This window comes from Microcebus murinus, chromosome 18 (assembly GCF_040939455.1).
Source record: "Microcebus murinus isolate Inina chromosome 18, M.murinus_Inina_mat1.0, whole genome shotgun sequence".
Classification (NCBI taxonomy): domain Eukaryota; kingdom Metazoa; phylum Chordata; class Mammalia; order Primates; family Cheirogaleidae; genus Microcebus; species Microcebus murinus.
In genome coordinates, this window is record NC_134121.1 from 12,324,693 (window position 1) to 12,340,397 (window position 15,705).

At 56.2% G+C, this 15,705-nt stretch overlaps 3 protein-coding genes across 4 annotated transcripts; all 3 read left to right on the top strand.

Moving 5' to 3' along the window:
* Nucleotides 1-261: 261 nt before the first annotated feature.
* On the top strand, nt 262-4,256 carry SPEM3 (SPEM family member 3). Its single transcript, XM_012776473.3, is given in 4 exon segments — nt 262-489; nt 638-695; nt 814-4,160; nt 4,162-4,256. Coding segments are annotated over 4 exon segments (3,579 nt in total). The 5' UTR covers nt 262-351; the 3' UTR covers nt 4,198-4,256.
* A 2,105-nt stretch (nt 4,257-6,361) lies between these two features.
* Nucleotides 6,362-8,620, top strand: TMEM102 (transmembrane protein 102). 2 transcript variants are annotated; one of them, XM_012776513.2, is made up of 3 exons: nt 6,362-6,592; nt 6,818-7,050; nt 7,150-8,620. In XM_012776513.2, the coding sequence occupies exons 2-3, from the start codon at nt 6,837-6,839 to the stop codon at nt 8,463-8,465; spliced, it is 1,530 nt and encodes a 509-aa protein (XP_012631967.1). In that variant the 5' UTR covers nt 6,362-6,592; nt 6,818-6,836; the 3' UTR covers nt 8,466-8,620. The 2 variants fall into 2 exon arrangements, with proteins under 2 accessions (XP_012631967.1, XP_075850239.1); XM_075994124.1 differs by having other exon boundaries at nt 6,362-7,050.
* A 1,917-nt stretch (nt 8,621-10,537) lies between these two features.
* FGF11 (fibroblast growth factor 11) lies at nt 10,538-15,701 on the top strand. The gene is made up of 5 exons (XM_012776434.3): nt 10,538-10,730; nt 12,355-12,465; nt 12,657-12,760; nt 13,332-13,530; nt 13,810-15,701. The coding sequence occupies exons 1-5, from the start codon at nt 10,538-10,540 to the stop codon at nt 13,878-13,880; spliced, it is 678 nt and encodes a 225-aa protein (XP_012631888.1). The 3' UTR covers nt 13,881-15,701.
* Nucleotides 15,702-15,705: the final 4 nt, after the last annotated feature.

Below are 15,705 nucleotides of genomic sequence, written 5' to 3' on the forward strand. Positions count from 1 at the left end.
GGCTCAGGTGTGGTCAAGGGTGAAGGGCTCAGGATTGTCAGTGGAAATTGCAGGAATGATGGAGTGAGTGAGTGAGTGAGTCGGTCAGCCTCTGGGCAGCAAGGGAGTGACTGAGAGAGGGCAGGTGCACTGGCTCCCAGGCCCTGATTGACTGTCCATGTTCAGATTACTCAAAGCTGGTTGCCAGAGAACTCCACCCTTGGGCCCTCCTTTTCCTTGACTTCCCTCATTATGACCCCAACCACCTGCCTCATTATGACTCGGTCCTTCTCCCCTCCCCCACCACAGAAGTCTGGCTCCTAGTGAGTATGTGGGGGCCAGGGGGCCCAGGTAGTCCTGGGACCCCAGGCCATGGGTGAGCGAGCCCACCACGGAGCCCAAGTATGCTCTGGCACCAACCCCAGGAAGTGCCAGGACTTAGGAGACTCAATTCTTCTGATTCTGGGCAGCTTCATCTTGCTCAACGTGGGGATCAACGTGGTGACTCTGGTCAGGGCGGGGTCTGGGCAGCAGGGTTGGGGGAGCTCTGGGGTCTCAAAGAGGCCAAGAGGGGAGGGCTGCTGGGATATGGCCAGACAAGGGCTGGACTCCAGGGCTCACCCTACCTCCGGACTCTCCCCTCTCCTGCTCCCTTCAGCTCTGGAGGCATCTGAAGAGCACCTTGAGGACTCTTTTCCATCATTTTTTCCCCAAAGGTGAGTGGGCCCTGGCATGGGCTCCCAGGGATGTGGGCCTGTCCCTTTCTTCCATCCCTGTCCCGGTTCTCAGTCCCTAAGGAACCCAGGCCCTGACCTGTCTCACCTCTCCCTGCAGACAAGCAACCCAGTGGTATAGGCAGCCACCCAATGTGTATGCGCTGCTCCACGGATCCCAAGAACCTGTGCTCAAGAGTCTCTTCTCGCTTCCATCGTCGCCCAAGCTTCCTGCTCAGGCATGCTAACCACCTTGACTCCTGGATGCCAGACACGAATGATGAGAAGGTTTCTAGGTGCTGCTGGATGCCTCCTCACTGTGGACATGCTGGGGCTCCCATGGAGGCTCCATGGGGATTGTGGAAGGAGGGGATGATGGGAGCTGGGGAGGCCCCTCAGGTCACAGCCTTAAAGAGCCAAACCTCCTTCCTCTCCAGGCCAGAGATATCTTCCCAGTTCCCAAAGATGAGCAAGTTGGACATGGTTCCACTCCGCTTGCCCCAAGAGAGCAAGACTAAGACCCCAGACTATGCCCCAGCCCAGGCTCCAACTCAGGCTCAGACCCACTCCCCAGCCCACACCTCTGAGCACACTCCCACCCACACCCAGACCTACTCCCCAGCCCATACCCCTCAGTGCACCCGCTCTCAGGCCCAGAACCTTGAGCATGCATCAGCCCATACCCAATCCCATGCCCCAACCCCTGCTCCAGCCCCTACCCCTGCTCCACCCCCTACCCCACCTCCTACCCCAGTCCACTCCTCAGCCCACATCCCAGCCCAGAACCTAGACCACACCCAAGCCCACACCCCAGCCCATGCCCCAGCTCAGGCCCAGACCCACTCTCAGACATATACCCTTGAGCACACCCACTCCCAGGCCCCCAGCCCTGGCTATACCTCAGCCATTGCCCCAGCCCTTGCCCCAGTCCACACCCCCACACATGCCTTCACCCACTCCCAGGCCCAGGCCCCTGAGCACAGAGCATCCCATGCCTCCACATATGTCCCAGACCATTCTCATCCAATTCATACCCATGCCCACACCCCAGCTCCTGTCCCAACTTCTGCCCCAGCCCCTCCCCCTAACTCTGCCCCAGCCCCTCCCCCAACCTTAGCCCCAGCCACTGCTACTGCCCAAGCTCATACACCAGCTCCTACACCAGCCCCTGCACCAGACCCTGCCCCAACCCCTGCCCCAGCACATGTCATGGCTGTGAGTACTACTCCACCCCAGGCTCCTGTGCCTGCCACCACCACTACCCCTATCCTAACTCCTATTCCTTCTACCCTGTCTGCCTTTAGCCATGGCCTCTCCACTGGCCATGTGGTCTATGATGCCCGTAGGGCAAAGCAGAACTTCTTCCGTATGTGTACACCCCAGAACTCTGGGTATTCCAGAAAGGACTTAAGTTTCTTCTCCAGGCTCCAAGAGGGTCCGAGCCTGGTGAACTCTGGTATATCTGAGCAAACATCAAAGCAACAAAGTGAGGACAGTGCCAGGCTTCATATGGGATCCATACTGGGCTACCTGGAGCTGGGAAATATGGCATGGCAGATCTCAGATGATGCCAAAGACAAGTTCTCCCAGCCCAAGACCTTCCCTTACTGCAACTTACATCCTTGCAGTTCTGAGAGGAAGGATACAGATTCCCAGTCTCCAGTCTACCCCAAGGTCCTGGTCTACTCTCAGGATACTGCATCTTCTAAACCTTGCTTTCATTCTCCAACCACTGCCCGGAGCTCACTGTGTAACCTTCCTCCACCATGCACTCTTTCCCTGCCACTTGTTCCCCCTAGATCCTTTGTCCTTCCTCAACCTATCAATCATCAGAAGCCCTCCACCTTAACACAAACCCCCACCTTTCTCCCAACCTCCAACTCTCCTCAGTGCATCCCTCCTTCCCAACTCCTCATGCCTCCCCAGTTCTCCGCTATTTCCCAAATCCAGATCCAATCCCAACGCTCTGAACTTCAGAGTCTAGGCCTTACCCAAGACCCTGGCCTTCAAAGGACCCCATGCCCTTCAAAAGACTCTAGAGTTCCCAGGAACCCAGGCCTTACCCAAGATCCAGGCCTCCACAACAACCCAGGCCTTACCCAAGATCCAGGCTTCCACAAGAATCCAGGTCTTGCTCAAGATCCAGGCCTACATAAGTTCCCAGGCCTTACCCAAGACCTTTATCTCTGCAAGAATCCAAGACCTTCTGAAGACTCTGGCCTTCACAAGAATCCAGGCATCACCCAAGATTCTGGCCCCCAAAAGGGCCCAGGTCCTACTCAAGATGCTGGTGTCTTTAGGAGGCCATGTCTCACCCAACCCTCTGGCCTCCACAGGAACATACCATTTACCCAAACTTCCCAGAAGAGTTTGGGCTTTATGCAAGATTCTGGAGTCTGTAGGAATCTTGAACAAAACCAAAAGACTATAGTCTACAAAAGTCAAGATCTCTGCCAGGCAACTGACCACCAAAAGAACCAAGGCCCTTCTCAAAATTCTGGAGGTTACAAGAGTATAGGCAGTGTCCCAAATCCAGGAGTCTATAAGACCCTAGGCTTTACCCAAGACTCTGGACCACAGAATAGCTCATACCTTGCCCAAGACTCTGAAGTCAACAAGAGGCCAGGCCTTGTTCAAACCTCTGATCTCCCAAAGTGCTCAGCCCTTACCCAGGACTCAGGAGACTATAACAATCCAGGCCATAGCCAGGGTTGTGGTGTCTGCAGGGTCCCAGGTCTTACTCAAGATTCTAAACGCCACAAGAGTCCAGGCCTTACCCAAGCTACTGAAGGTGAAAGGAGATTGAGGCCTACCCAAGATGCTGGAGTTTACAGGAGAACAGAATATAGCCAAGACCCTAACCTCCACAAGTACCCAGGAATTAATCAAGATCCTGGCCCTCATAAGGACCCCACTGTTGTCCAAGACTCTGGCTTCCCCAAGATTTCAGGCCTTACCCAGGAATCTGGCCTCCACAAGGGCCCAAACCTTGCTCTAGCTGCCAAAGCTGTCCAAGGCTTATGCCCACTTCAGACCTCAAAGTCAACACAGTCCCAGATAAAATCTGCATCCAAGAAGGCTCCTCAGAAGGAGGATAAAGAGCAGCACATATCCTGCACTTCTGCACCACTCAATCAGAACTCCTGCCCTTACAAGACCCAGGTGATCTCCAGTGACCTGCAAACCTTCTCAGAGGTACCTGTACTAATAGAGCTGCAGCCATCCTGCCGGCGGGCAGGCAGCCAAGACTGGGTGTTCCGCCCTGTGGATACAATTCCTTCAGGCTTCCAGAACTATCGTCAGGTATCTATGCCTCCCAAAATCAATGGGAAGTACCTCTACCCCGGACCAGGTACCCGGGGAGGGCATGTGGTCTTTGATGCCCGCCAGAGACAGTTGACAATGGGCAGGGACAAGTGTGAAGCTCTGTCTCCCAGGCGCGTTCGCCAAGAGGCACCCTGCAACTCAGGGGAAGCCATCAAGGAGTGGGGATATCAAAATGTGATGAGGACCTTGGACAAAGAGGGGACAAATGTGCATCAAGAATAAAGAGGCAAGAGAAGAGTTCTGTGGTTGTTTGAGGACATCTACCCTACCCCATCCCTGATGCTAGCCACCCACAGAACCTGATTAGGACTGGAACTATCATGTCCCTCCTCCTTCTCCATAGCCACCTAGCTAAGCCCATTATCCTCAAGGCCCTAGAGCTGCATTGTCCAATACAGTAGCTACTAGCTACATGTGGCTATTAAAATGTAAATTACAATTAAATAAAATGTAAAATTCTGTTTCTTAGATTAATTGTTCACATTTCAAGTGCTCAATAGCCACATGTGGCTAGTGGCTATTGTATTGGACTGCAACAATTCAGGACATTTCCATCACTGCAAAAATTCTATTAGAGAGCAATGCTTGAGAGTTTAGAGGAACTTTCCTTTCCCTTGTTATCCACTCTAAACGTCTTCAAAGCTCCCATAGAGTCCAGAGAATTTAGTTCTTTTGAAGAGTGGCTCAGGCCGGGCTCGGTGGCTCACGCCTGTAATCCTAGCACTCTGGGAGGCTGAGGCGGGAGGATCGCTCAAGGTCAGGAGTTGGAAACCAGCCTGAGCAAGAATGAGACCCCGTCTCTACTAAAAATAGAAAGAAATTAATTGGCCAACTAAAAATATACAGAAAAGATTAGCTGGGCATGGTGGCACATGCCTGTAGTCCCAGCTACTCGGGAGGCTGAGGCAGGAGGATTGCTTGAGCCCAGGAGTTGGAGGTTTCTGTGAGCCAGGCTGATGCCACCACACTCTAGCCCCGGGCAACAGAGTAAGACTCTGTCTCAAAAAAAAAAAAAAAAAAAAGGAGTGGCTCAGAAGCCACCTTCTGGAGAGGAGGTGAGATGTAGGAATGCCTGATGCCTGCTTACCCCAGACTGTGTTCTTCTGATCTGGCCCTCGGGTCACAACCAGATGTATATGTATGGAAACCTACTTCCCCAATTCTAGGCTGTGTTTTCATGCTCTCAGTTCTCCCAGGGAACCCCAACCCTGGTTACTGAGGGGTTGTGTGTCAGTGACTAGGAATCCCTGAGGTCTGGGCTTTCCAAATTGAGCTCCAGATTTCAGGAGTCCCTTCCTTTATAGGTCTCTAATTTTTCTAGGTGTCCCTGCTTAATTCACTTGCCCATAGACTAGGCCTACCCCACTCTGGAGACAGACCGCATGCAGAAGGAACATAAGAAGTCCTAGCCCAGTGACGGATTGGTCTGATCTGTGAGCTGGCCCCTGGTTTCCTACCTTTCTGTCCCATTATCCTGTCTTTGGGGCCTATCAGGAGTCACAGCTGTGTTCTGGTCTCCGATAGCATAGGTTGCTGAAAGCAATTTCTTGCCCTTGATAATTTCCCATTGCCCTGCCCCAGCCCAACTGGTAATTTCTTCTGGACTTGACTTTCAGCCCTGATAACTCTTCTGTGTACACGCATAAATTTTGAGACTCCAAAGTATTTTCCCTGCCACAACTCAGGTTGGAGTGACCTGAGGTGGGCATCACTAATATGTACATCTCTTACATGAGTCAGATGTTCATTTCTGGGTGGCCACCTGTCTGTTCCTGCCTAACATTACCACCATTGATTACAAGAAGATACTTCTCCACCCAGTCAGGGAACCCCTTTCCAACACTTCCCTGGCTTAGCTCTGACCGTGGACAAGTCATGTGCAAACTTTCAAGGCTGCCATCTCCTCGTTCACAAAATGAGGAAGTTATAATTGCACGGAGGAAACTTGCTAGATCTAAATGACCAAGGCTCCTGTACTCATACATGGGATGCAGGGGCCCCATCTCTCCCCAGGTCCTAGAGTATATCCCTCATTATTGTTTGCTATTCAGCTATCCATCCTATTACGCCTTTACTCCAACCCCAAGGAATGTCTGTGTGGGGTTGAACTGGGCTTGAAAAGACACAGAATAGTCTATCTCCAGAGAAACTACAACTTCCATCAGGCACTACTTCAGCGGAACGAGAAAGAATGCGGGGGCGTGGCTCCAACGCCCTAGTAGCGCGGGAAACGAACTACAATTCCCAGGATAACGCGAGAGCTCAGCAGGGCGAAAGGAGTGACTGAACTCTGACTGGGGGCGGGACCCGGGCGGAGCCGCCCCTACAGCCTCCAGAAAGGGGAAGGCCCAAATTTTAGGGGCGTGGCTATGTAGGCATCAGGAAGAAGTTACCTGTTGAATTGTCCTATCCTTTCTGTTCCCCACCCTTGCATCTGCCCCTAAGGGGGAAGCCGCAGACCGATACGCCTCTTGCGAAAAAGACGTAAGGGGAGAGACTAGGGGCGGCGGCAGAGACTGGCTACTGTATTTCGTAGAAGGGGCACAACAGCTACTTTTTACCTGCTGACTCAGGTGAGCCGGTTCACGGGGGCGGGGACCTGCATATTAGAAAAGGGCAAGAATAGAGGAGGTATTTATTTGTTCATTGTGAAGACTAAATATAGAACCCATCATCTGCGGACCTACTAGTGGACTGTGTCTGGAACATTCGCTCGGCCTCGGAAAGAGGGAGGATCGAGGGCGACTTTTTGGCTGCAGAGGAAAGGCCCACCTAGGCTCCTTTCCGTGTTTCCCTAGCCCAAAGCGATAGAGCTGCATGGCTTCCGCGGTCTGGGGAAGTGCACCCTGGTGGGGTCCACCACCCCCAGCCCCAGCCCGGCCGCTCACGGACATCGACTTTTGCTCTGGGGCCCAGCTGCAGGAACTGACCCAGCTGATCCAGGAGCTGGGCGTACAGGAGAGCTGGAGTGACGGGCCCAAGCCGGGAGCAGACCTTCTCCGGGCCAAGGATTTTGTCTTCTCTCTGCTTGGTGAGTAACCCTTCTTGCCTTTGGGAACTCACAGCTCTCAGCCTCGCCACGCCCACGCCCCTTTGGACGACGCCCTCACGATCTCTTCTCTTTCTTTAGGTCTAGTTCACCGCCGGGATCCCCGTTTTCCTCCCCGGGCAGAGCTCTTGCTTCTTCGTGGTGGGGTTCGCGAGGGCTCCCTGGATCTGGGGCACGCGCCCCTGGGTCCCTACGCCCGGGGACCTCACTACGACGCCGGCTTCACACTCCTAGTGCCCGTGTTTTCGCTGGACAGCACTGGGCGGGAGCTGCAAGTGGACCTGGACTCTTGCTACGCACGGCTCCGCCTCCCGGAGCTGGTGTGTGGCACCTCCGTCCGAGAAACGTGGCAGGATTGCCTAGGACCTCCAGTCCCTGGAGGACGTGATTTGATCCACCCAACCGAGAGCACAGAAAGTACCAAGGACTGGCAAAGCTCGGTGGACCAGCCGCGCTACGTCGCTGAGCACCAGCCGCTAGTGCCTTTGGAAAAGGCACCTGGTGACGTTTCGGTGTCCGAGTCGCCGCGGTATGACGTCACCGACCTTGGCTCTCCCGACCGAGTGAAAACACTGAGCAGTGACGCCACCGAGGCCGCCGTCGAAAGCCCAGTCCCGAAGCCGTCGGAGGCTTGGGAGGCGTGGCCCACATTGTGCCCCGCCCAGGTGGCTTCCTGGTTCTTCGCTACGCTGGCCGCAGTCGCCGAGTCCTTGATCCCTGTCCCGGGCGCCCCGCTCCTGGTCCACGCAGCTCGCCACGCGGGTTTCACCACCGTCCTCTTGGCTACACCAGGGCCCCCGCGCCGCGTCCTGCTCTTCGACCTGATCCCGGTGGTGTCGGTGGCTGGCTGGCCCGAGGGGGCTCGTAGCCACTCGTGGGCCGGTCCGCTGGCCTCGGAGTCCGCTTCCTTCTACCTGGTGCCCGGCGGCGGCACGGAGCGGGCCGGCGCCTCCAGCTGGCAGCTCTGCTTCGCCCGCCAGGAGCTGGCGCTCAAAGCGCGCATACCCTCGCCGCTGTTGCAGGCGCACGCGGCGGCCCAGGCGCTACTGCGCCCGCTGGTGGCTGGAACCCGGGCCGCGGCGCCCTACCTCCTGCGGACGTTGCTGTACTGGGCGTGCGAGCGGCTGCCCGCGCTCTACCTGGCGCGGCCAGAAAATGCGGGAGCCTGCTGCCTCGGGCTGCTAGACGAGCTGGGCCGTGTGCTCGAGGCCGGGACGCTGCCTCACTATTTTCTGAGTGGCCGAAAGCTCTGTGCGGGGGACGGCTCTGCTACCCTGCTCGGGGCATTGGCCCGGCTCCGCGGGGACCCTGCCCGGGCCCTGCGGACCGCCGTAGAGGAGGCCAAGGTTGCGCGCAAGGGGGGCGGCTTAGCGGGCGTGGGGGGCGGGGCCCATTAAAGACGCTGCTCCTACCAGAGTGCAAAGTGCTTGCGTTGGCGAGTGGGATGTGGAGGGGACTGCTTGCCCTTCGTCTGGGGGACTGACTGTTTGCCCTGGGCCCAAAGTTCCCTTTCTAGAACCTCCTCGGTTCCTTCCCATTACCCCACCCCGCCCCTGGTACAGGTCGTCTCATTCTGGCCTCTCCACGCTCCAAATTTGTGGCCAGCGCTCCTCCCCACCGGGGGCAGCTTTCAGCAACCATCTCTCCCCAGTTCTTTTGGTCTTTTCTATTAGGAGTCAATAGAAACGGAAGGAATATATTTGCTACCAAAACGCGGAAAGGAAAGATACGAAGACCAGGGACTGATCAATTTAGCTTACACAAAAGCAAAGAAATTTAGAAGGCCAAATTTCGCCGCAGACTGGATGTCACCACCACCCCTCCCCCATTTCTCCAGTTTTTCCCCCCACTTTCCTCATTCAGTTCTGTCCTCACTTCCATCCCAGTAGGGTCCCTCTCTTTATTCTCCGGGCGTCCGCCATTCCATCTATCTTAAGCCCAACCTCTCCTCTGCATCCAGGGCTCCGTTCGGGAGGCGACTCTGAGCGTCCCTTCTTCTCCGAACCCCGAGACGTGCGGCCTTGCGTCGGATCCACCTGCCTCTAAGACACAGTCCCCACTCTCAGCTTCCAAGGAACCCCAGGGTTCCTCATGCCCAGCTTCACCCTCCTCTTTCCCAGCGTCTCCGCCCCCTGCCCCGCCCCCGGGCCGGCTCTCCGAGGAGGGGGAACTGCTGTCGCCGCCGCCGCCGCCTCAGCTTCCCACTGCCGCTGCCGCTGCCGCTGCCGCCGCTGCCCTGCCTGGTCCAGCCGCCAGGCCCAGTGCTCCGACTTCGCCGGACCGGGGCGCTCTGCAGAGACACTGTCACTCCTTCCCGAGGGTCCGGGACGCCTAGCCGGTTGTGGGGGGAAGCTCCGCTTGCGGGGGACAGGGAGGGAGGAGGCCGGAGCCGGAGCCAGCGCCACCCGTCGCCGGATCAACAGGACAGGACAGGTTGAGGGGCGTCGGGGAAAGAGGGGGTGCTGTAGGCAGTCCCTGGGAGAATGAGGAAGCCCTGTCGCAGGAAGCTCTGATGTTCTCAGACTTGTAGGGGGGCCTGTTCACATTTGGGGACTGGTGACAACGTGGGTGCACTCTTCTTGGGGGGCTGGTTCGATTGGAGGGCGTGGGATCTATACAGCACCAGCTGTCCCCACAGAAATTTAAGGGCCAGCCAGAAAAAAAAAGGCTGCTCCTTATTTCGAGGTGACAGAGGGCCCTCCAGACAACCACCTGGTGTATTCACTAGGAAGGGCGGATTTGGAGGTGACTTCGAAAGGAGTGTAGGGTGACCAGGTGCTGAAAGGGTCCGGGCAGCCGCAGCCCTGAGCTGCTGGGAATAGGGGTGACTTGGTGAAAAGGATATTGTCCAGCCAGAGGATCTGGGAATCCTCACTGAACCTGGACAACCTAGATATTCTGAGACATATTATGGGGGGGTTCAGTGAGAATAAGTGGGGGATCTCCATTTAGTGGGTAGCAAAGGAAAAAACATCAAGCTTGGGTTCCTCACTGACATTGGCAGCGCCCCAGTAGGGGTAGGGTAAGCTAATATCCCCAAATATAAGGTCCCACCCCTTTAGATTACAAGAGTGTATTTGGCAGCAGTATGCCCTCGAAATAGAGTGGGAAGGTGCCGGGAGATATTGGAACCATATCTTGGAAATTTGGGGGGTCTTGGCTTTGGGGTAGGGGAAGTGGGGACAGACACTGGAGAGGAGGGGAGTTTTCAGTAGGGGGCAAAATCGAGGGTGGGGTGAACTGAAGAGTGCATAGGCTGCAGGGTCAGCTAGCAGGGGTCCCAAGGGTGGGAACTGGCTGCTGAGGGGATAGGGTGCAGGGAGTCTGGGGCTTATCCCCAGGTCCTGTGGGTGGGGCAGTGAGTCCGGGCCTGAGCATCAAGAGCATGCCTTGGTGAGCGGGCTCCTCTGGGGGAGCCCAGCGCGCTCCGGGCGCCTGCCGGTTTGGGGGTGTCTCCTCCCGGGGCGCCATGGCGGCGCTGGCCAGTAGCCTGATCCGGCAGAAGCGGGAGGTCCGCGAGCCCGGGGGCAGCCGGCCAGTGTCGGCGCAGCGGCGCGTGTGTCCCCGCGGCACCAAGTCCCTTTGCCAGAAGCAGCTCCTCATCCTGCTGTCCAAGGTGCGACTGTGCGGGGGGCGGCCCGCGCGGCCGGACCGCGGCCCTGGTGAGTGCGGCTGGGGCAGGTCTCCGAGCCAGAGGTCTCTCTGCCTGGGAGGTTGAGGCTAGGGACTCTGAAGAATAGGGCCTGGCTGAGGGGACTCCCCGAAAGTGGAAGGGGTGGGCCAGGACGACAAAGTCCCTACCAGACTATGCCTCAGTTTCTCTTCTCTTTTGTCCATAACCCGGAGTCTCCTTGCTTTCGAGGGCAAGCGGAAGGCTTGAGCGGCTAAGTCTGATGCCCCGAAACCTCACAGTTCCTGCCCGCCCCCCCAACACAGGAGTCCCTACCCCCACCGTCCTCGCCTACGTGCCGGCTCTCGCGATTCTTTCAATCTGGAGCGGAGGACACCAGATTGGGGGTTCCGGACGCCTGGGTCACCCCGAGGGTTTCTGCGGCTCCATCCGCCCCGCCCCGCCCCCCTTCCCGGTTCTCCCGCTTCTCCACGCCTTGGCGCGGTTCCTCCCGGTCGAGCTCTCCTGGCGGAGAGCCAATCTCCCCAGCTCTCCCTCGGGTGTCCTTGCAGCTACCTCGCCAGCCAGCCCTCTCTGCGCCCTCCTCCCGTGACCTGCGCTTCAAGACGGGAACTGGGCGCCCACTCCCATTACCCCCGCGTGACTCCGAAATTGGGCCCCACAGGCTCAGGGGACCCTACGCCGGTAGGAACTCAGACACAGTTCACCGCTGGAGATGGGCGCGGAGACTTGGGGGTCGTACCACTTACCAGGGGGGACAGGGAAGTGGCAGAGAGCAAGCGGCGGGGGAGGAGAGTTGTGAGGGTTAGCGTGTGGTCCCTGTTCAGGTGCTACATTCAGAGAGGACTCTGGCCCCCGCTCCCGCCCTCTCCCAGCTCTCTTAGGGGTAGCCCCTCGCGCCCTCTCCCCCGTCCGTAATGGTACAATCCGCAGCCCACCCTCTGAGTGGGACAGGGCCCCCACGTGACTCAGCCTGCTTCTCCACCTCCTCAGCCCTCTCCCCCCATTTCCTTCATAAGGTACCGAAGGTCCCCCCACCCCAGGCTGGTTACCTGGCTGAAGGGGAGAGGCTGAGCCTCAGGGAGGACTGGGCCCCCGCGAGCCAGCAGACTGACAGACAGACAGATGGGTCAGTGTCAGACAGGCCGGCGCTGGGCCAAGGCAAGGCCCGCGCCAAGCCAGCGGCAGCCGCAGTAGCAGCAGGTGCTGAGTCAGCGTCAGGCCCTGTCTCACCCCCACTCATGAGAGCCCCTACCCTGTGGTCCACTTGCCACCACCACACACACACTTGCAAACACTGCTCCTTCAGTAGCCCTGTCTCCTCTGTCCGCTGCGTTTGATGTCTCTCTCCCCTTCCTCCTCCCACTCCCCTCCCCCCTTCTGGTTGAGCTGTAGGGTAGGAATTAAGCCATTTAAATAAATTTCAATAAATTAAACTGAAAGCTGGTGGTTGGAGGAAACTAAAGGGACCCACACCCCTAGCTTCCCCCAGGGGTCAAAGAGAGGTGGGAGAGAGCTTGCTGGAGGGGAAGGGAGCCAAGGCCTCAGACCCTCTTCCTTCCACTCATTCTCCTTTCTTTCCTCTGATCCCGCCTAGTGTAGGAATGTTTCTGGGAACAGAGATGTCATTTTCAAAGATGAATTTCTCTCTCTAGAGCCTCAGCTCAAAGGCATCGTCACCAAACTGTTCTGCCGCCAGGGTTTCTACCTCCAGGCGAATCCCGACGGGAGTATCCAGGGCACCCAGGAGGACACCAGCTCCTTCAGTGAGAGGGGAAGCCGCCTGCCGGGTGGGCAGGGGGAGACTGGGGATAGCAGGCAACAATCTCCTTCCCTCTTCAGGTTCTGTTGTCACTCTGTCTCCCTGACCCCCAAGGGAAGAAGTGGAACTGGGATAGGGGGAGCTCAGGTGAGAGTTACCGGCCTGGGTACTGATGTCCCCTTTCTTTACCTCCAGCCCACTTCAACCTGATCCCTGTGGGGCTCCGTGTCGTCACCATCCAGAGTGCCAAGCTGGGTCACTACATGGCCATGAATGCCGAGGGGCTGCTCTACAGCTCGGTGAGACAACGGGGCTGAGTGGCCTCGGGTACTGCGGATTCCCCTTCCTCAACTACACACGTGTTTTTTGCAGCCAGGACTCCCTCTCTCTCCCTCCAGCCTTTGCTGATGGCCTGTCACTACTGCCCACTCCAGAGCACTTTCTCCAGGGTCTCTCCAATCCCTAACCCTCACACAGCCCCCCACATACCCCCAGCTCTTTGAATGTTCAGCTCTTTTTGCCTTTTAGGGCTCCTGCCTCTCATCCCACCTCCTCCAGACTTCATTATTGCTCACTTCTCTAGAGTCATTCAGGATAAGGGGTGGTGAGAGGTTGGGAGTAGAGTGGAGAGAAGGAATCTTATTCCAAGACCCCCCAAATCTAGTTCATAATCCTCAGGGGCCACCAGGCTCTTTCTTGTCCTCCCTTTGCTCCCAGTTCCTACATAGACTCAGAAATTGCCCTCTCCCTCCTGCCAGAAATGTCTGGATTATATCCTGGCTTATTCTTTCTAAGGGCTCTCTTCTGCCCAGTGATGTGTCTTTTTGTCTCTCTGTCTGTATGTGCCTTTCTGGGTCTTTGTCTCTTTAGCCACATTTCACAGCTGAGTGTCGCTTTAAGGAATGCGTCTTTGAGAATTACTATGTCCTGTATGCCTCTGCTCTCTACCGCCAGCGCCGTTCTGGCCGGGCCTGGTACCTAGGCCTGGACAAGGAGGGCCGGGTCATGAAGGGAAACCGAGTCAAGAAGACCAAGGCAGCCGCCCACTTTGTGCCCAAGCTCCTGGAGGGTGGGTATATAGACTCAAGAAATGTGGGCCATATGGGTGGGTATTGACCTTGACATTTAGGGACACAAAGCTCAGGCTACAAGTGTTAAGAGGACCCTGTTATTACAGGCCAAGCCAGGAAGGCTTTGGCCTTTAGGGGTTTGGGGAGCACTTCTCCATTGGGTTGGGGTTACTAGAGGGTGAGTATAGGGGAAGGGAGCCCTTTCAGAGCACTGGTTCTGCTTGGGTCTTTCTGTGCCTAACTCTCCTTCCCTGCTCCTCTCTCTCTCCCCTTCACAGTGGCCATGTACCGGGAGCCTTCTCTCCACAGTGTCCCTGAGACCTCCCCTTCCAGTCCCCCTGCCCCCTGAAATGTAGTCCCTGGACTGGAGGCTCCTTGCACTCCCACTGAGCCAGCCACCACAAGAGCCTGTCTCCCAGTCCTGCTCTCACCCCTGCTGCCACACACATGCCCTAAGCAGCCAGGTCCCACCAGGTACTCTACCCTGAGGGGGCCTGGGGACTGGCTGTCACTTCCAGGGCTGCTGAGACCCTTAGATCCTTGGGCCAGGGAGAGGGTCAGAGAGTGGGATGTCTGAAAATGGTCCTAGCTGATCACTTTTTTCTTTCCACACTCACACACCCTCAAAGCCTTTTCCTGAGATGGCGCTGGGGGTTGCCAAACTGACAGAGCCAGAGCATAAACTCACCCCAACCCTGGCTTAGCCAGTTCCCAGAGCCCTCTGCCCCTTTTTATTGCTACTGAGCCACAGATGTATGGGTCCAGTGGAGCTTAGGATTAGTTTCCTTCTTTCCCTACTATACCTTCTACCTTGGTCTGAACAAGTTCTGGAACACCAGACATCCCAGCCAGGGCCATTTCTGCACTAGGGCTCTGTGCTGGTAAGCCAGCATGCTGCCAGGCTTTTTTCTGTTTCCATCAGTATTCTATCCTTGACCCTGATGGACCCCTCATTTCCAAGTAGAGAGAGGCTGGATTTGAGCCTTGGCTAGCTGCTGGCCTTGACCTAAACTAGGACGACTCTCAGATCACCACAGGTTTAACATTCTTCCAGAGATATCCAATTCGAGAGCATGGTATTCTAGACCTTTATGGAGCCATACTTTCTCCTGAATTCCAGCTCTAGGACATAGACCATAACTCTCAGCCCTTTTCCCAGGATGGAACTGGGGCCTATATAGCCATAATATTGCTCTAGAGCACATCCTAGACCCACCCTCCCACCTTCTCAAGTGATACCTGTTAAGGATGAGCTCTGGAAAGGGCCCAGCTATGATTCATTAAGAACTAAGTTCTGGATGAATCAAAAACCATTTCTTGCTTTTTAAAGATAATTTTCTAAAAATCTTATTCTTCCATATACAATAATAATCTTATTTGTACATGTTCCTTTAACCCAGCTGGACCCCAGGACCCCAGCTGGGGTCCTGCCAGAAGAAACAAAGTCTGGGCATGGGCAGAATTTAGGGAAGGCTTCCTGGCTCATAGTAGGGAAGTTGGGATGGGGAAGGGGCCAAAACCATGGCATGAATGAACCTGTGTCTGAGTTGGGGGGACATGAATATTTAGCTACCTCAGCAGGAATTCCTTCCAGGTCCCCTTTAAAGCTGAGATCATTAGGGTAATGGGTCTAGAATGAAAAGGACAAATGGGACACAGCTTTGGCCCTCTCCGTGAGGAGACCCCAATTCAGCAATAAGTCCCACCCTTCTCCCATACAGGTCAGGTCAAGGAGGGTGAGGACCTCTTGGGCTTGAGACCTCATGCACCCCCAGAGCTTCTAAGTAAATAGAACTTGCTTTACCTTACAGCTTATCACCTCAGCCGGCTTTGGGGTACCCAAAAAGGACCTGTCTAGATTTTTCTGAAAAACATGGGGAGCTAATGGGGAGGCCTGGAAAGACTGGGAACCTACTAGTAAACTAGGAGGGAGACTCAGTAGCCTCAGCCTTGGGCAGGATAGACTGAGGAAGCCCTAAGGCATAGCTAGGGCTCAAAAGCAGGGCACTTTCCCCGGGCTGTTTTACTTTTGGCTCGTTGCAAGAGGAACAGATGCCCCCCTCACCCACACAAAGCCCGCTCAGGCTCCACCCATCTCCTGGCTCTGCTCCCAGCAGACTGGGTCTTCACTCCACGCTTTCTCAATTAAAGACGATTTATACAACTGAAATATT

Excerpts from the sequence above, each read along its gene's own strand:
- TMEM102 (XM_075994124.1), top strand. The coding sequence starts at position 6,837 with ATGGCTTCCGCGGTCTGGGGAAGTGCACCCTGGTGGGGTCCACCACCC. Across the intron at positions 7,051-7,149 it reads TTTTGTCTTCTCTCTGCTTG|GTCTAGTTCACCGCCGGGAT; the intron begins GTGAGTAACCCT and ends CTCTTTCTTTAG.
- FGF11 (XM_012776434.3), top strand. The coding sequence starts at position 10,538 with ATGGCGGCGCTGGCCAGTAGCCTGATCCGGCAGAAGCGGGAGGTCCGC. Across the intron at positions 12,761-13,331 it reads AGGGGCTGCTCTACAGCTCG|CCACATTTCACAGCTGAGTG; the intron begins GTGAGACAACGG and ends TTGTCTCTTTAG. Across the intron at positions 13,531-13,809 it reads TGTGCCCAAGCTCCTGGAGG|TGGCCATGTACCGGGAGCCT; the intron begins GTGGGTATATAG and ends TCCCCTTCACAG.